The sequence below is a fragment of the Pipistrellus kuhlii genome, unplaced genomic scaffold, assembly GCF_014108245.1.
Source record: "Pipistrellus kuhlii isolate mPipKuh1 unplaced genomic scaffold, mPipKuh1.p scaffold_m20_p_14, whole genome shotgun sequence".
In the NCBI taxonomy this organism is placed as follows: domain Eukaryota; kingdom Metazoa; phylum Chordata; class Mammalia; order Chiroptera; family Vespertilionidae; genus Pipistrellus; species Pipistrellus kuhlii.
Genome location: NW_023425449.1, coordinates 21,618,648 through 21,639,701, shown reverse-complemented (window position 1 = coordinate 21,639,701; position 21,054 = coordinate 21,618,648). Strand labels below are relative to the sequence as shown.

The 21,054-nt window shown below is 36.9% G+C and overlaps 1 protein-coding gene across 3 annotated transcripts in view; it reads right to left on the bottom strand.

Annotated features, from left to right (window-relative positions):
• Nucleotides 1-21,054, bottom strand: part of COL14A1 (collagen type XIV alpha 1 chain) — a 175,504-nt gene that overhangs the window by 118,558 nt on the left and 35,892 nt on the right. For all 3 annotated transcript variants that reach the window (XM_036436874.2, XM_036436876.2, XM_036436877.2), the window contains exons 6-12: nucleotides 13,454-13,609; nucleotides 12,389-12,508; nucleotides 10,974-11,138; nucleotides 7,637-7,798; nucleotides 5,035-5,186; nucleotides 3,801-3,930; nucleotides 2,129-2,274 (exon numbers count right to left, since the gene is read on the bottom strand). In XM_036436874.2, coding sequence (XP_036292767.1) covers nucleotides 2,129-2,274; nucleotides 3,801-3,930; nucleotides 5,035-5,186; nucleotides 7,637-7,798; nucleotides 10,974-11,138; nucleotides 12,389-12,508; nucleotides 13,454-13,609 — 1,031 coding nt within the window. The remainder of the gene's footprint in view (nucleotides 1-2,128; nucleotides 2,275-3,800; nucleotides 3,931-5,034; nucleotides 5,187-7,636; nucleotides 7,799-10,973; nucleotides 11,139-12,388; nucleotides 12,509-13,453; nucleotides 13,610-21,054) is intronic.

Here is a 21,054-nt window from a genome sequence, read left to right as displayed (position 1 = left end):
CCTGATAACCCCTTAACCACTCCCCTGCCAGCCTAATTGATGCCTAACTGTTCCCCTGTCAGCCAAATTGCCCCTAACTGCCCTCCCCTGCAGGCCTGGTCCCCCACAACTGCTCTATCTGCAGGCCTGGGTTCTCCCCAACTGCCTTCCATGCTGGTCTGGTCATCCCCAACTTCCCTCTTCTGCTGCCCTGGTCACATCTAACTGCCCTCCCCTGCAGGCCTGGTCCCTCCCAACTGACTTTCCCTGCTTGCCATCTTGTGGTGGCCATCTTGTGTCCACATGGGGGCAGTCATCTTTTACCACATGGGGGCAGCCATCTTGTGTGTTGGAGTGATGGTCAACTTGCATATTACTATTTTATTAGATAGGATTAAACATTTTAATTTTGAGAGATCTCAACATAGATAACATAAATGTAGAGGAAATACTATACCCTGATGTAGCCACCATTCAAATTTAATAAATATCAACATTTTGTCACATTAACTTCACATGTTATTCTTAAAATAATTAATATATTCAGATAAAACAGAAGTTCTCTCTCATTCTTTCTGCTCACCACCTTCACCCTAATGTTAAGGTATATTTAGCTTATAGATCTTTTTTCTTTTTTTTACTTCTATGCATATATCTATATATTTGTAAATAATAATATATATGTATATATAACAATATACATAAATGGAACTATCTATAACAACCTAATATTTTTACAATTTTTTCTCTGTCAATATTATGTTTCAAGACTTATCCATGTTGATACATAAGGGCAGAATTGATATTATTTAATTCTTTTATGATATCCTTTTGTATAAATAAGCTGTTATTTCCCATTCCTCTATTGCTGAACATGTCAGTTGTTTGCAACATTTTGTTCTGAGCAAGTTTCTCCATTGATTTTTCCCTATGATAAATACATCAAAAATTGTATATATCTTTAACTTGATGAAATATTTCAAATATTCTCCAAGGCAACTGTACCAATTTACATAAATGATTCTGTGTCCTCACATGCTCACTAACATGTAATATGATCAGACTTTAAAAATTGTTTACTAGTCGATTGGGTATAAACTAGTATCCCCTTCTTTTTTGTCTCTTTCTTAGTGAAACTGAACATCTTTCCAACATCATTTTTAAGTCTTCTTTCTGCCAAAAGGAAGTTCAAATAAATATTAAATCCAAATGGCCAAAGCTGCCTAATCTTTGCAAATAAAAGAGCACATGTCACCAATGCTCTGTTCTTGACACTCAGATTCACCTTATTTTGGCTCTAAAAATTTCTGTCACAAGAGGCAGTTAGATAATGCTAACTAATCAAGTTCTGAATGCCCTCTCTTATCCACCTGCCTATCAGGACACTCCCAAGTGTCAGAGATACTTCCTCTTATATCCTCCATCATCTCTATTATAGTAACTATGTTTCCTATAAATTAAAAATGAGGACTAAAAGAAATTATTCAATCCAAGATTCATCATTTAAAATAGAATAAATGCACAAAAAAAACTCCACATTGATGAGATACATTTGTCTACCATGCAAATTAATTTTTAAAAATTTCCTAAGTCAGTACACATAGGGGAAACAGTCATTTGTGAACTGCATATAGAACTATAACATATATACAATTTCTCTAGAGTCATTTGGTAATGCTTACTGTAATGACTGGAATACTCTTTGAAAAAAGAAACTCCATTTCTAGCATTTTATGCTAAGGAAATAATCAGCCATACAAAATTATATATTAAAAATGGTCATAAAAGCATATTTATACAGAAAATTATCTAATTGTCCAATAATATGAGATTAAACAACAATGGAAAGGTATAAATATGTTTAAAATGATGACATAAAATATTATTTAACTGTATGGAATGATAGTCACAATAACCTAAATAAAAAACAGAAGAGTACAAAATCATTTCCATTTGCTGTGTTCAACATGAAGTAAAAAAAACACAAAAAAACTTGAACTACATGTGAACAACTAATTCCCTCTAGGTGGTTCGATTACAAGTGATTTTCCCCCTCTTGCTTAATGTGAATTTTCTAAATTTTTATAGCAAAAATGTCTGTTTTAAGAAAGTCAAAGATTCTAGAACTGTAGCGGCAGCGGGTAGTTACCTCTTTTTCATCCCCAGCCAGACCCTCCGTGAGAGGAGCATAGAGGATCAGGTATCCCGATGCCCCAGCCACTGCATTCCATCTTGCCCGCAAACTGTTCTCAGTCACATCGTACAGTTCAAGGTCAGAAGCCATGGGTAAAGCAACTGCAAGAGAAGATTGCTTTTTGTAATGTTCAGCCATTACCAGTGTGCTTGCTCATTTCAAAGTATCCAAGTGCTACTTAAGTAAACGTAGCTTATTTTTCAGATAATTTTCATCCTTCAATCTGTTCACATAGCCTTCTGGGAGGATAAACATGGGGAATGTTTAAAGCAAGAATGACATATCTTCTGGTTTTTTATATCCCGCTACAGTGATGGGCCCCTTTCCCTGGCAGCCAGTCAAGAGCAAGAAGACCATTCTGACCACTGTTCAATGTCCATCACCAAACAGTGTCTGACATGCAGCCGCCATTAAAATATAGTTGTTGAGTCACAATAAAATGATAGAAAGAGTGGATGGAGGAACAAATACACGAATGAATAAATACTCACTGACACTTTCAATCAGGGACAATGATGAGGCATGACTAAGTAGTAATAGGTTTGAGGAAAATGGAATAATCAATAAATAAGACTGGCTAAAATTGAGTGGTAGGAGAAAGAGATTAAGGATAAATTACAAGTTCCTGGCTTTAACAATGCCAATGAAAACCATGAAATATTTTTTTTTTAAATATGAACCGAGGCTTTCCAAACTCTGGACCTGCCTCCTTTTCCAATCACAATATTAAGTTCAAGATTTGGTTTACACGTGCAGTTCCCTGTCACACTTGGATTGGAGTGCCTATAGCAGCTCATTGCACTAATTTGATCACATGTCCTTGGTTTGCATTCCCTCCCTTACTAGACAAAAACTTCCTTAAGGTCAGGAATTGTTTCTAAAATACTTACGCCAAGTGGAACTATTAATAGCTACTTAAAAATCATTGTCAGGGATAAATCCAACAATGTATTTGACTGGAGCGTGATTACCATAATACCTACACATAGTTATTGGTGGTGTTTATATTGTTATCATTGTCCTATCAGAGGTAGAATTTTTAGACTAACTGCGCATAGTGGCAAACATGTAAAAGGACCTCAATTCACATTTGCAATAAGTAAATGAGTGGGTAACTGTGTTTTTTAAGATTATCTTTTCCCAAGAGAGAGTGTGTATATTATCATGATCATGCTCAGGTAAGAAATTACTAGTATTCAGAAGCTTGTTTTAATTTCAATGATATAGAAAGTGAAAATAGATGTAACATAATGCCCTTGTAATTCCACTGGACAGGAGAGCTACCGAGCTCCTTCTCTACTTCTGCTGACAAATTCAGGCTCAGTGCTTAGTTTGTAATAGGCATTCACTAAATGTTTGTTTACTAGATAAATAAATGTATTTTTCACCCTTCACCACTAAGGCTACTCTCTCCTACACATTCCAGAGTGTTACCATCTCTCTCCCAGCATGTAGCCCCTGCAAAATGTAATGATAGCTTGGTCCAGTACAGCATGCAAGCATGACTATTTTCTAGAAACTTGACTCAGGATGTCCATCAATACAACCTGAGCAGAATTCCAAATTAGGAAGGGCTGCCTAAGCGATGCTATACAAGGTCAGAAGTGAGGTAGAATCCAATACGTACGGGTGGTCTCGGTTCCCCGCAGGCCTTCACTAGCGGTGTGAGAATACACTGCAAAGACTGAGACCTGATATTCAGTGAGAGACATCAAGTTTTTCAACACCGTGGAAGATTCACTGCCATCCACCACCACCTGTTTAAAGCACAGATCAGAAATGAGAGCATGAAATGTCCCTTGAGCAAAAGTAACACACAAAAAAGCAAAAATACCTCTAGCAAGAACATTTCACTAAATGTGTTATGTGTGCCACATCCTTTTTCCCCTGTGCAGTTGATTCTTCTTGAATTCCTATCTGAAGTGATGCACCTTTTATGGAACATGTTCAAAACTCCCTTATTAACTCCTATCTAAGGGGAAATTGTGTCATTTTTATCCTAATCACATCTGCTTCATAACAGTTAACGTGTGATCTTTTTTCCATGGAGCTTTGGAGATTAGTCATGAAAAAAGATAGAACATTGGAATTTTTTTTGTCCAGATAATTTAAACCTTCGTGATCTACTTCTCTAACACTTAAAAAAATTATAACCCCTGCCATAATCCAGAAAAAAAGTTGTGCAACAGGCCGAGGTTAGTCAGGGGTTAGAACAATAAAAGATTAGCACTTAAAAAAAAAAAAAAGATTTCATCACATGTTAACATATTCCCTGTGAATTGCTATATCAAAGATCGGAACTGGGAAGAATCCAATCATCTGGCAATCAGTACTCTCCCATGATGGCCAATTCATGAGGAAGGCCAGCCACAGATGCTTTCTTATGGCTTCTCCATTGCAATAATCTCCATAAACGTCCAGGAAATTCCAAACCCTGGAGGAATATGTGACCGCATAATTTGGAATGCACAGACATCATTAAGACAGGGAGTTCAGACCACTCCACTCCCAAAGTAGAAAGAACACATGGATAGCAAAAGGAAGCTCTGGACAGATAACTAACTACTGATTTCCTTTGTTTTAGAATCCATTAATTTTTAAAAGAAGAGGGGGGGAAAAAGAAAAAAGCTAAATAGGTTGTGTTAGAAATGGATACATGACCAGTTCTGAGAGTTAGTTGATGGAGGTGAGAAGAAAAGATGCAAATAAAGTACATGGACATGTGGGAATGCATTTAAGTGAAATAGTTCTAAATGCTTATCACAGAATAACCTTATAGATCCATTTCTGTCTTGTCTTCTCTACTGTAGAAGACTTGAGAAAATGAAATAATGGTTTGAAAAATATCATCTCCTCATTACCTCGTCTGGTTTTCCACCCCTGGTAGGATAATACACGACTCTGTATTTTTCCACCTTCCCTGGGGCATGAGTCCAGTTAACCATAAAGCTTCTGGCGGTGACTTCAGAAGTAATCAGTTCCGTAGGCGGCCCAATGGTGGCTAGGGCCAAGGCTAGATTAAAGAGACACAAGAGATGAACCTCTTCCCCGAAGTTATTTCTTATTCACCTGGGAAACCCCTTATTGACTTCATGCCACCCCTAAGATTTTCATCTCTAGAGAATCAGTTATTCATTCCAACATTTGTTCATCAAAACATTTAAGAGTCTATTAAGTACCAATCCCTACACCAGGTTCTGCGGATACAAACTTAAATAAAACATAGTCCTTGACTCTAAGGAACTTGCTTAAAGAAATTGCTATAGAATAGTAAAATACAAAAACACCACACTCATTGAACATGTGTATATCTACAAGTAGTCTTCTAAGTACTTTATTATTTTATTTACTTCTAAATAGTTACTATTATTCTTCCCATTTCACAGGTGAAAAACCAAGCCACAATGCACTTAAGTAACTCCCCTAAGTCTCACAATTAGTAAGTATCAGAGCTGAGTTTGATACTCAAGCTTCTTGACACACGAGTATGTGTTTTTAGGCATCAGAAGGTCCAATAGCTATACTGAAGACTTCAACAAATGGCCAATATCTAAAAGTATAAAAGGAAGAAAAAGCAACCAACACACTGAATGTCCACTACAAGCTAGACACTGTGTAAGCACTTTGTGCTATGTATATGTTAAAGCAAATGATTCTATAAAATATTTGAGGCATGTAAAGTTCAGGGTCCTTCATCTTTAGGATTTTTTATCCTCTAGGTTAAGTATGTCAAACTCAAAGGCTAACACAGTCCAAATAAATGAGCCATGAAGCCTGCGGGCTACAAGTTTGACATGCTTGCTCTAGGGGAATTTACCCAACGGACTTCAATAACCATTACACTGCAGAAGGGGACAACAGAGTTACTAAACACTAACTATGACTAGGAAATGTATTATATGCTTTATCAGCATCCACATGTAGAGATTTTTGTGTGTGTGTGTTGGGGGGGAGGAGGGTGGAAATCAGGGTTCTAAAGTACTCTCATTAAGAAGCCCAGAGAAGTTTGTTCAGGAAACTACTGCTTGGCTGCCCAGCCTAGTTTCTCACCAAAATTAAAATTTTTTTGCTCTGCAAAAAAAACCTTGTTTAAAAAAATGAAAAGACAAGCTACAGATCAGGAAAAAAATATTAACAAACTACATATCCAAAGAGGATTGGTATGTAGGATATGAATAAAGAATTCTCAAAACTCAACTGTTAAAACTAAACTCAGTAACAAAACAAAACTAAAAGAAGTCCAATTAGAAAATGGGCGAAAGACATGAACTGACATTTCACCAAAGAGCATATCACAGAGGCAAAATGAGCACGGGGAAAGATGTTCCACTTCACTGGGCATCTGGGAAGCGCAAATTAAAACCACAAGGAGCTATCACTACACACTGATCAGAATGGCTAACATGAAAAAAACAGCAGCAACAATAAATGTTGGTGACAATGCATAGAAACTGGATCCCTCATTGAGGGTGGTCCCCCAAAATGTATATACACTTTAACAGCTGATTACTTTGAAAATGAAATGCATTTTAATAAGCACTGCCTTTGTAATTATTCAAAGTGTGTACACACATTTTGAGGGACATGCTATATATTCCTGGTAGGAATGCTGAATGCTATGGTCACCCTGGAAAATAGGTTGGCAGTTTCTTAACTAAAACTAAACTAAATATAAAATTACAATATGACACTCTGAACTTTATCCCAGAGAAATTAAAATGTACGTTCACAGAAGAACCTATACATGAATGTTCAGAGCAGCTTTATTTGTAACAGCCCAAGAAAGGAAACAACTCAGATGTCTTTCAATGCGGGAATGGTTAAACAAATGGTGGCACATCCATACTGTCGAATACGACACAGCAGTTCAAAGAAAAAGCTGCTAATACATGCAACAACTTGAAGGAATCTCTAGGGAATTACCTTAAATAAAGAAAGCCAATCCCCAGAGATCACATACTACATGATTCCATCTATATAATATTTTCAAAATTAGAAATACTTAGAGATGGAGAATCAATTTTCAGGAGTTAGGGAGAGGTTGGGGAGGGACAGAATGACGGTGGGTATAAAAGGACAATAGGCATAATCCTTGTGGTAATGGAAGTATTCTATATTGTGACTGCATTAGTGCTAGCACCATGCCCATGATATCTTACGCTGGTCTTGCAGTAGTTTACCATTGAGGGAAACTGGAAAAGTATACAGGCTCTCTTTCTACATTACTTCTTACAACTATGTAAATGGACAATGATCTCAAAATCAAGTTTAATGAAAAGACACAAACATGATGGTCTAAAGGAGAAAATTATCTAGTGGTTAAAGTATTCCTCCCTCACCCCACCAATATACCCCCGTTTCTGTTAGGAGAATAGAGAACTCTATTTATAAAGTCAAGATGAAAGATGGTAAGAATTTTCCTAACCCATGTGAGCAGAATGACTGCTCTCCGTCACCGTTTACCTTTGATCTCCCTGTCTTGTTCTTCCACTCGGAGGCATACCGTCCTCGTCAGGCTCTCCACCACCGTGTGCATCAGGTCAAATTCGGCCACGTTGTACACGTGAGTGCTGTCGGGTTCGGAGGCGATCTCCTGCAGCTCGTTCTCATCTGCATTTTTTACCCCTGGCAATGAGGACAACAGGGAGGGTTAGGACATCCATGCCCCACTTGAAAAAGCAACGGCACTGTCCCCAACCTGAGCCCCTCAGTCTCACTGCAAAGTATCTGCTGCTTAAAGAGGCACATCTCTCCTGGCTGAGGCTTTTTAAAAGTCACCTTCAGAATCACTGTTAAATGGTTTAGCTTCATTTTTTTTTAAACATATTTTTATTGATTTCAGAGAGGACGGGAGAGGGAGAAAGAGATAGAAACATCAATGATGAGAAAGAATCATTGACCCCCCTGCCTTCTGCATGCCCCACACTGGAGATCAAGCCCACAACCCAGGTATGTGCCCTTGACTGGAATCGAACCTGGAACCCTTCCATCCAAAGGTCAATGTTTTATTTACTGAGCCAAACCAGGTAGGGCGAGCTTCATTTTCTTCAGTATGTCTTACCCCAAAGACATATCAATGAAACTAACTTCTGTCTTGCATGAATATTGCCTAAGCAATAGTAATTAAACCAGGATTCTAAACTATCAAAACCTCAGGTTTAAATTTCTATAAAACACATTTACTTAAATTGAGAGATTTCTAGAATAAAAATAATATTTAAGGATCCTCATGAATATTATTATAATATAGTGTTACAAGATAGCTTGGGGGGGTGAATTAACATATGCAAATAAAATAGGCTGCCTAGTAACCATTGCAAAAAGGAAAGCTTTGGTTCTTCCACAATATTTATTGAATTCCCTTGCTATTGGTTAAGTGCAATGCTAGGTATTTATAATACAGTGGGAAATACAGTGATACAGAAAACCCTCCACCCTCATGCAACTTCTCCAGTCTCTATTTTAGCAGTGGATGCTTTCACTTACAGTGTGCTTACTCTGCCCCAAATGCTTCAGTGTTTGACGAATATTAACATATTTAATCCTCACAACCAACCCTATGAGTTTGGCACAATTGTTTCTCCCATTATACAGATGAGTAAGCTGATGCACAGAGAGGTTAATTAACTTGCTTAAGGAAACATAACCCTGAAGTGTACACCTGGAATTCTGCCCAGACAGTCTAGATCCAAAGTCATATGCTCTGAACCACTATATAGTGTTGCCTCTCAGAAGACTGCACATTAAAATGAGTAAATATTTACCAATGAAATTAGAAACAGAAAAAGGAAGGCACAGGATTGGTTCTTATGGGTGTGAAGGTATATCTCTCTTCCGCAGGCTTCAACAAACAAGGAGCATCTATCTATATAAAAGCCTACATGACCATCGCAATGAACGAATGACCAAACAGGCTGCATGGGGCAACCAGGCCAGCAATGGGGGGAGTTGGGATTGACCAGGTCAGTGGGGGGAGGGGGAAGTTAGGAGTGACTAGGCCAGCAAGGGGGGGAGGAAGTGGGTAACTACACTGACAGAGGGGCCAGTTGGGGTGACCAGGCCAGCAGGGGGCGCAGTTAGGGGCAATCAGGCAGGCAGGCAGGTGAACAGTTAGAAGCCAGTGGTCCTAGATTGTGAGAGGGATAACTGGCTGATCCTCAATATCAGTCCTAAACTGGCAGTTGGACATCTCCCAAGGGGTACCAGATTGGAGAGGGTGCAGGCTAGGCTGAGGAGAACTCCCCCCCAAAATGCACAAATTTGTACACCAGGCCTCTAGTTTCTCTATAAACCTCTGACATTGTAATCATCTAAGGGAGTTAAAAAAGGTACTATGAAAGAAAGGAAGAGCAATTACTGGGGCAACATGAATTACTTCTTAGAGGCCTGGCTGTACCACTGAATTCATCTTCCAACCTCAACACATTGAGTAACAAAGCATTGTTTTTTTTCTCACCTATTTGCTTTAGAGGGTCATAGGATAATAAATACTACTGATTTTCAGGTAATTTCAAGAAAAAAAAAAGTTCAAATCACATCTGAATTCAATTAAAGTTTTGTTTAAAAACTCATCCATTCATTATGAACAAGCCCACAAAAGGGAGAATAAACACATGAATGAATCCCCCATCAGTTTACATCTTATGAAGGGATTTCCTTTGTTGGGGGAAATGATTGCAAAATAAAAAATGAAAATTAAATCAATCTGTCTGATGTTTCTTGCCTGAAGGACTTCTACAATAGCTTCTAAAATGTGCAGTTGGATCTGGATCCACAATAACAAAATCACATTAGTGCATACTGAAGCAATGAGCTTAATAGCAGCCATGCCTTTCATGCTGGTTAGTTAAAACCAACAAATTTGAATTTATAGATATAAAACTATTCTAGGGAAGATAGTCCCAATTCTCTCTCACCAAATAGCAAAATAGTTGGTTGCAAAAAAGCAGAAAAAGAGAGGAGATGTCACCGTGACTTGGAATGGCTGGTTTTGTAAGGACAGGGCCGTCCTCGTCTCTGTGCCCCAGCACCCACCACAATACCTGGCACACAGCAGATAAGCAAATACTTCCTGAATGAAACATTCTATAAACTACATTTTTATAGCAAATCTAGGAATGGGTCAGAAGAACTGTGTCTAGATTTGGGTTTGTTTTTATTTTGTCGGTCTCTAGGAAATAGAAGACCTTCCTACTGCCAAAGAAAATGTAAGCATTTTCTTCAAGAGCAAAGTTGCATCAACTAAATATTTTGCAGTTATTCTGCATGTGTGTGTGTGTGTGTTTGTGTGTGTATATATATATATATATATATATATTTTCCCCCCAAAAGAATGATACCTTAAAAAAGAGCTTCAGAGAAATAATATTGTGTACTGGAACTTTGTTGCACTTTCTTTAAATAACTGCAGGGCCTTAATTTCTTGAAAATGATAAATGGGTTTCTCCATATACCACCAGAAAAGACACAGCATATAAAGAGATACTAAAAAGTTCTGACTAGAACAAAGTAACAAGTGTGAACCTAACCATTGTCCTTTATACTTTTCACAACATTTTACATATGGTATCTTGCCTTAGAGGTGCTCACACCATAGGACACAAGACAGTTACCATCACTTCCATTTTAAATGTAGGTTGTAGGGCTCAGCTCAGATCATTTGACTAGTTGTGATGAGAGTCAGGACTAGAAACTGTACAGGTCTCCTGGCTTTCCATGAAGTACACTTTGCATTTCATATTATTTTAAGTGGCTGTGTGTCCATCCCCATTGTTGGAACAGAACTATAAGTGACACATACCTATGGCAAACAGCTCCACACCAGATTCACGAAGGTTCCTGGATGGTGGAATAATATCATCTTGGGATTTCCCGTCTGTGATTAAGATGCCAATTTTGGATACCCCAGTTCTTGATCCTGCTTCTGGCTTAAAGCTGTTTTCAAAAATGTAGTTCAAAGCAAGACCTGGCAGAAAACAAGGAAAAATAAACACAAACCAACCACCTCCAATAAAAACCCTTCCAGTCCTGCAAAGTGTAACCACAAGATGAGTAACTTATTGAACTAAAGGGATTTTTATTAGATGCAAACTTTCACCTTCATTTTTACAACCTCTTCCTTGACAGATTGGATGAAAAACTCAACTCCAACAGAAGAGAGGCAATACAAATAACTGACTACTGCATCATTTCAGAAATTAGCATTTACAACAAATATGGAATTCATGGCCCATTGACATGACAGATCTGTGTACAAGAAAATGTTAACCTTTATAAGTTAGAATAAAGCAAGAATCCCCACACAATAGTGTCTGTTCAAAATATTATCTCTATACTTTCAGTTTTGCTAATGATGGCCTATAGAACCAAAAATTCTTTCCTATCTCTCTTTCTTAGAGGTTGCAGGGGAAAATCTCAAAGAAAACTAAAATTCTGTCTTTTGAATGTGATACTTTTCACCGAGAAAAAAATAAGAAATGCTGCAATATTTTTTATAGGAATTGTGTTAAATATATTTTTGTTGTATGAACAAAATACCCATTAGATTATGCCTCAGATTGGCTAAGCAATTGTCAGGATTTCAGTGGTTTCCTTAAAAGTCAATGACAACATCTATTAGTATATATTTTAATTGGGCATCTATATTGGATGTGCAGTAAGGGTAAAACCTGTGATAACCCCTTGTGGCTAGGATAATTATCATCTAAATAGTCTCACATTCTTCACTTATTAAAAATATCAGTGAGCCAAAGATCTGCACATATTTTCATGATAGCTACTGACTGCAGAATAAGGGCCAAGAAAATGCCTTCCTTAAATATAAGGTAGGAATATGTCTTTAGTTCATTGACAGGGTGGCTGGAGGAGAAAACAGGTGAAAAGAGAGGGAAGAAAAGGGACTTACAAAGGTTAAAACAGCTAGGAGCACTATCAGCCTCAGAGACTACCCCATTTCCTTCTAAGTCAACCAAGGCCCTCCTGGGACATTCTATTCATGTGCAATGAAATGTCTGGGTTTTAACTTATGAAGCTGAGTTTGAGAAAAACACTATCTGAGAACTTTAGAAGCTAGAGGAAGTGACAGGAGAGGAGAAAAGAAGACTCCCTTTGGTTTAAAAAAGTATTATGCTAAGTCTTACAAAGAGGCTGACTAAAGAAATAAAACTATCCTTCAGCAAAATAGGTTTCTAAAGATGTGGGCTGAACAAAACATACCTGTTAGCGTATTTCCTCCTTTGTATGGTAGATTCCGGACAGCTTCGATCACCTCATCTTTTGTACTGAAGGCATTCAAGTGCCATTCTATTCTGGGATCACCGCTATACTGTGCTAGACCTGGAAAATAAAGGTAAGAAAGCCCACAGAAATGATGGGTTACTCAAAGCTCTAGGGGACTAGTCAAGAAACTAGAATGATGAACGGCCGAATCCTTGCAACAATTTTGTCTCCATCTCACTATGTGCTTTCAAGAAAGATTCCTGAAGGTTAAGGATGGGGGAGGAAGAGGATTCCTGGCATTAATTTAAGGAATTAGCCAAGAGAATTAATTATCTGGGGGCTGAGGAAATGTATCTATTTTATAGCCATCTGGAAGTGAGCACTTTTAAAGTATTAGGTACTTAGTGTGTGTGTTTTTTTAAGTCTGGATTATGTTTGTAGATAAAAAGGTCTAGATTTATACATTGGTTCTTATTCTCAAAGAAGGAGTTTCCTTAACGCCTACTTAAAAGCAAAACTGGCAGACTTTTGTAATAAAGTAGACAGGTTGCTTAAAGATTTTAAACTTTTTATTTGCTTTTTATTCTTAGCTAGATTTAATGTGACAAAGATTATTTTGTACTATAAAACTCTTTCCAATTTCCAGTTGTTTTAGCATAATGTTTCACTAGATTAACTGTTTCCTTTAAAAAGAAAACTTTTACCTAATAAATTTTAAGCCAACTCTAACTTAAATAATAATAATAATAATAATAATAATAATAATAGAAGACTTTGACTTCCAGAAAATTAAAATAGGTTCAATAATTAATTGAATGACAGTGTCACAGCAAAATTAATGGGAATAAATAATTGGCATATCCTATTGATCCAAATTTGCATTTTGGGGCGCACTACTATAGTGGGACCTGTAATTCTGAAAGTCATTCTGTAAAGAGCCTTTGAAATTTCTTAAGAGATCGCTTCTCGGCCTTTTGGCTAAGATCAAGTGTGAAATTTCTTAAGAGGCTTCCCCAAAGTTTTACACTGACAGTTGACTGCTATGAGTAGTAGAATGTGTACCAATCCGTGTCTTCTCTGAGCCCACATCAAATGCTGTAACCAGGTTTTCCAAGAAAAGCCGAACCAGTCTGAAGTTGAATCTTCCAATACTCCACGAACCATCAACCAGGATTACAATATCAGCGATTGCTGGCGTTTGACAGAAAAACTTCACTTCTGCAAAGTACAAACCAGAAAAGCACCCGTATTACTGTTGGAACTTTTAAAAAGAGTGAGTCTATTTCCATGTCCTTCAAATAACTTAGTGCTAAGACTACAATAAAGTTCCCATTAAGGCAACTGTGTTTTTACAACTCTTCCCTTAAAATGCATTTTCACTGGGCAAAAATCATAATAGCTTGGCTGGCCGCAGAGCCAGTGTTCTGGAAATAGCAAAGCACTGGCAGGTTCACACCATCCTGGCAAGATGAGCCTTCTGCATATTTGAGAAAGCACTGTCTGTGCAAAATCATCCAGCTTTGGTTTCAGCCTGCAGATTCTTTCCAGGAAAGGTCTTAGCAAAACCAGTGTGACAGAGATGGGGAAGATGGCCAGGAAGCAGAGGCAGCTCTCCTATTCTGATAAGTAAGCTAGAGGAAGTGGCAGAAGAGAAATGAGGGATTCCTACACTAAAGGAAAAGTCAGGGCCATACATTTAGCCTAAAAGAGGCACACAGACCTATGCTAACATAGGATTGGTTTGGGGAAGAAGAAAATTAGAAAGGGCCCAAGAATTCCTTCAGATTCAAATTCTTATGCTCGGAGCAGTGCCCCCTTATCCACATGATATTCATTCCAAGACCCCCGTGGATTCCTGAAATCACAAATAATATATATCCTATATAATAAAAGCCTAATATGCAAATTGACTGAATAGTGGAATGACTGACTGGTCACTATGATGCGCACTGATCACCAGGGTAGAAGCTGACCCTAGTCTGCAGGCCCCAGGTCAGCCAAGGTGGGTGCAAGTGGGGTGCCCCTCCAATCACCCCACTAGTTGCCCCACAGATTGGCCCTGATCACTGGGCTGACCTGAGGACCTTATCCATGTATAAATTTCATGCGCCGGACCTCTATATACTAGTATATAATATATATGTTTATTCCTATATATACATACCTAGGATAAAGTTTATGACTTCTCTTTGGCATATCCTAATTGTTGGCATCACTGTCTTTGCACTTTGAGCCCATTATTAAATCAAATAAAGGTGACTTGAACACAAGCACTGCAATGCTGATACCATGACCGTCAATCTGATAACCTAATTGATTACTAAGTGACTAACAGGTGGGAAGCATATACCATGTGAAAAGCTGGACAAAGGAATGAACAGGAAAGTGTGTGTGTCGGGGGAGGGGGGGTTCCCTTCACATTACTCAGAATGGTGTACAACTTAACACTTGTTAATTATTTATTTCTGGAATTTTCCACTTCATATTTTTGGTCCACAGTTGATCATAGGTAACTGAAACCACAGAAAGTGAAACAGCCTACAAGGGGGAACTATTGTACTGTGTCTCTGTGGCAATAAGATTTTGTCCCTTAAAATCCTTTCAATAATTGATTCCTAAATGGCTCAAGTGGGTCTCACAACAGGGATTTAGAACAGGATTCCCAGGGGCTGGAAAGTCCCAGCCTGCAGTGATTATGGGCAAGGTACCAAGGGCAAACAGCTGGTTTTGCAACAAAGGAAAGACCTACCCCTTTCTAATATACGGGGTAGGTCTATGCTTGACTGGGAGAAAACCACCACTGTGGTGCACACAGAACTAAGATGCTCAAATATTCTTACTGTGTTTAAGAACCCTTCAAAACCACAGGGTATTGTTAGTATCGTTAGTAGCATTCCTTCATACTATAGTTTGTGTTTCCAAAAAAACTAACTTCACTGAATTTTCATATTAGGACCTGAGGTCATGAATTGTGTGTGTTTGTGTCATGCCAACTTCTTGAAATTGCCAACAAATCCCCAGTTTGTTTTCTAATATTAAATGACTATAATACAATATTTGAAATATAATTTATGTAATAAAACCCAAAATGTATAAGTATTCATAAATAAGTGGAATATTTTTTCCTAAAGAGAAAACAGTTGAATTGCTGTGGTTGGGCTAGGCAATTTAATCTATATCTCTGCACCTAGCAGGCCACAATTTGCTAAAAAAAAAAAAAAAAAAAAAAAAAAAATCTTGGATTTTTTTCTTCCCAGACATAAATATACATGGAATATCTAGATCTTCTTACCAGATGGGGGAAAATATATTTGCCAATGAAATACTCAGATACTCATATGGAAGCTATATAGTACAGTTCATTCCAAAGTTGATAAATATTACATTTTAAGGCAACATATTTCTCTTCTTTAATACCAAGTACAAAGTCACCACCAATTTGGGATATAATCCTACTGTATCAGTCCAAAATATTTTAAAACAGAATACTGCAAGAAATCATGGGATAAAAATTTATTTTTAAAAAAATAATCAGGAAAGTTGAAGTTTGATGAAGCATTAAGAATCTGTTTCTCTCATTTTTAATAGGAAAACTTGCTTCAATTGAGAGTAGCTTTCTTTCTCTTCCAAAACTATTGAGAATATTATTTCACTTTTTTGTTTGGGTACAATGAAGATAAGGTCTTAGAAATCTCTCTTTATGTAGAAGAGGACTATGAAAACAGGTATTAGCTATGTCAAAATTTTTTCAATAAAAATGTTCTTTCTATTCAGATTACTCAAGTCATTTTGACTTAGAGATATAAATCCTAAATAGTTTCAAAGTAAGATAAAATTAATTGATTATAAATTAGAAGACTGTCAAATTTAATTATGTTAAAATTTTGAAAGTTGCTCATAAAAAACACTTTAAGAAATATATAAAGACAAGTTCTAACTAGAGAAGACATGTACAATATAAAAAACTGAAAAAGAATAGTATCAAGAATATATTTTTAAAAAGAGATTAAAAATTTAGAGAATAGGAAAGATATATAGCCATAAATGAATGGAGAGAATTTAAACTATATACATTGGTTATCAAAGTAATAAGAAAAATTAAGGTCACAATAATATACAATTTTCAGTGCTCTTTCAACTGAAAAAAATATAACTTTAATACCATTTATAAGTGTTCCAAAGATAATGAGAAATTTAGGTATATACTTAAAACATCTGCAGGATCTGTGTGCTGAAAATCACACTAATGATTGAAAAAACCAAAGAAGACATAATAAATAAATAAATAAGATTACAGATTGCTGTGTTTTTGGATTAGAAGACTGAACATAGTTGAGATGCAATTATCTCCAAATTTACCAATAGGTTAATATGATTCCTACCAAACCTCAGAAAGAAGTTTTGTTTTTTTTAGATATAGTCAAGCTTTTTCTAAAATTTATATGGGAAGGCACAGACTTTAGAATAGCTAAAACAATCTTGAAAAAAAAGAATAAAGTGGAAAGAATTACTTTACCAGATATTTAGTCTACTAACTATAAAGATATAGTAGTCAGTATAGTCTAGTTTTTTAGAGATAAACACACACATCAATAGACACTAATAGAAGAGCCAAAAATAGACCTATACAAATATGCTCAACTACCTGATTTTAAATCTAAATATAATTTTAGACAAATGTGCAAAAATAATTCAACAGACAGTGCTGGGGCAACTGCATATCCATGAAAACAAACAAATAAATTTGATTAAGACCTCATACTTTATATCCAAATTACTTCAAAGTGGATAACCAACCTAAATGTAGTAAGTAAAACTAAGAAACTTTTAAGAAGAAATAGAAGAGGATATACAGATGGCAAGTATGCACATGAAAAGATGTTCAACACTGATAACCATCAGGAAAGTACAAATTAAAACCATCATGAATTTTCACTGTACACACCTATCAAAATATTGATAGCTAAAAATAAAACAGTAATAACAACAAGTGCTGGAAAGTATGCATAGAAACTGGATCACTCAGACATTGCTCATGGGACTATAGAATGGTATAATTGCTCTGAAAACAGAGCAGTTCGGCAGTTTCTTTAAAATAGTACACAATGAAATTACTATATAAACAAACAACTGCACTCTAAGATGGGCATTGATTCCAGAGAAATAAAAACTTACATTTACACACACACACACACACACACACACACACACACACACACACTGTACACAGATGTTCATAGCAGTTTTATTCATAATAGCCAAAAACTTAAAATAGTCTAGATGTCCTTCAAAGTTAATGGTTAAACAAACTGTGGTACATCCACACCATGTACTACTTACTACTCAGTAATAAAAACAAAAGAACTACTAACACAGACCTGAGAGAAAAGAGCTAATCCCAAAAGATTACTTACTTCATGATTCCATTTATATAATACCTTTTATGTAAAAAAAAAAAAAGTTTAAAAATTGAGTACCAATTCATGGTTGTCAGGGATTAAGGATGGAGGGTGGGAAGGAGATAGATGTGGTTATAAAGAGGCAACATACAGATATTTATGGTGGTAGAATGTTCAGCATTTTTACTGTGCTTGTGAATACACAAACATACACATGTGAAAAAATATAGAGAACTAAATAAACACACACAAATGGATACAAGTAAAATGGAAGAGATCTAAAAAGTGACTGTACATGGTCTTTAGCAAAAGATAATTCTGAAAATACAGGTAGTGTTACAAAAAAATAATAAAAAGCTAATCAGCTAAATATGGTCAAAGGAAAGCACCCAATATACAGGCTACAACACAAACATCATAACATTTGGAAGGAATTATCCCCGTTATATTCTATATCTCTGGAGGTGCATCAAGAGGGGGATTTGGAAAACTAACCATTTGCCAACATTCTATATCTGAAAGTTATGTGCATCATTATATTCAACCTCACCTGCCTCTCTTTACTGCTTCTGCATTTGTACCTGATTTGTGGTACTAGCCCTGGACTATTACACTTTGTTTCCATTTCTATCTCCCAAACTATTTTATTTCTATGAAAGGTAAGAAGTAAGCTTGAGAGGTAAGAAATTGGTGTTTTATCTTCTGATTTGTTTTGTCTGGCTCAGCTCTTGGCATGCAGCTCATCAATGAATGCGAACTACATTGAGCTGTGCTGTTGAAAAAGAATTTCTCTTCTTACATAGTAATTCATCTGTCTGGCAGAGCCCTAGAAAAATGGACCATGATGGCTGAATTAAGTGTGGTCTCTCCTGTTCCAGGACTACACTGGAGAAGTGGATTACAGTTATTTAGGAGTTAGTATCAGCTTTGCCTGTCTTCCTTGATACTCTTCCAATGCTAGAGGCAAAGCTGAATGAAAGGCGAGCATTTACTATTTTTACTCACGCTATTTTAATATGGAATCAGAAAAATTTCACAATAATTTTCCCCAGCATTAGTCTGATTTATTTAGTGGCTCTGGATTATTTATATTTTCTATGCCACTAGCAAAATATCTAGGTATACCATTCATAAACCAAGACATCGGAAAGAAAATTGTGGTCGCAGAACAATTTTGCACTTAAATTCAAGTTTTCAAACCAAGAGCTCACTCTCAAGATTGGCTTCAGCTGCATCACTGGATTTTTTTTTTAAGCTAATGGTTCTAAAAGGGTTTTTTAAATACATTGAAACATCTAATACAACATTTTTGTGGAGAGCCATTAATTATTCTCATTTTTCAAAAAATGAAATTGAGGTTTAGACAGACAAGTGAATGGCTTAGTGGTTACTGGCAGAGCCTGAACTGGATATCAGGACTTCTAAATGTTTGGTCCAATATCCTTTCCCATCATAGCACACTGCCACTACCATAGAAGATGTCCTCACATAATGGATGGCTACTAGTTAATGTTATATTAATGTTACAATTTGTCCATCTAGCAGATGAGGAGTTAGGAGTCTGATTTCACATTAATCAGAGTGAAGTTAGTACTCATTGGTCCAGTCTTGGAGTAGATTTAACTTTCATAGTATCCCTGATGGCTGACTACCAATCTAAAACAACACTTCCCATTAATCTCCTCTCTAACTCTGTTTTATTTTTCTTTGCAGAATTTCATATATGTTTTTATTGATTTTAGAGAGAGGGGAAGGGAAAAGGATAGGGAGATAGAAACATCATTGATAGGCTACCTCCTGCATACCCCCTACTGGGGATCAAGCCCAAAACCTGGGCATATGCCTTGAATGGGGATGGAACCAGCCATCTCTTGGTTCATAGGTCGGTGCTCATCCACTAGGCCATACCATCTGGGCATTGGCAGAACTTTTTACTTCTAAGAAATCTATTACATAGTGATGGTTAATTTTGTGTAAACATGACTAGTCCACGCGGTGCCCAGACATTTGGTTAAACATTACTCTGAGTGTGTCTGTGTTTTTGGATAAGATTCACATTTGAATATGTAGATTGAGTAAAGCAGATGGCCCTCCCCAATGTGGGTGGCCCTCATCCAACTGACTGAAGACCTGAATAGAACAAAAAGGCTGAGTAGAAGGGAACTGCTCCTGCCTGGCTGCCTTGAGCTGTGACATTAGACTAGACCTGAAACACTGGTCTTCTTGGATATCGAACCTGCCAGTGTTCAGGTTGGAACTTACAGGATGAGCTCTCCTGGGTGTCCAGCTTGCCAGCTGCAAATTGTGAGGCTTTCTAGCCTTTGTAATTATGAGACACTTTCTTACAATAAATCTCTTTCCATATGTATAGGGATCCTATTTCCATATGGAGAACCCTGATTAATACATACAGTTATTTATTTATTGACTATGGTAGACACTCCTCATTGCTTTCTTTTTTTTTACAAGAATGAAATGACCTGCCATTTCATGCCTGCTTTCATCAGATGTTTTGCATATATCTTTTCCATTTAAGCCAGATATTAATTATTTAAGATAGATGTTCTTCTCATTCCATTGAATTAAGAAAGGTTAAGTAATTTGAAAGGTTAAATAACTAGCCTATCATCACACACTGGACAGGTAGAAAAGTTGAAATTCTAATCCAGAAATGACTCCATAGCCTGAACCACTTAGCTATTGAGCTATTCAACTCTTATCCTAGAAGAGCATTTGAAAGGAAAGAAAGGAGAAAGGGAGGGAGGAAGAGAGAGAAAGGGAAAGGGGAAAGAAAGGGGAAAGAAGGAGGCAGAAAAAAAGGGAGGGAAGATTGCCAGCCTTGCAATTAAAGTCATACCCACTTGCTATACCCAACCTGGGATAAATAACACCATGACAACTTGCAGATGTGAGATGCCGAGTCCCTAAACTTCAGCCAAAAGAACATTTCTGTCACTCAGAGCCCTGCATCTCAAGAGTAACTTACAATCCTGTAAACATCACATTTTTCCTTTGCTCATAAACTGCAAGGTTCTTGGAAAGGACATGACAGCTGTCTTTAAATATTAAAAGGGCTGTCATACAGAAAGGGGATTAGGAGTGTTCTGTATGCCCACAAGGAGACATTTCAACTCATTTCAAGAAATATCTAACAGTTGAGATTTACATAGATTTGCCTTGGAAAACAGTGAGATCTTTGTCAATAAAAGCAGATGCTGGTTAACCCTTGATGGCATGGATAAAGAGCCTCAACCATCTTCTCAA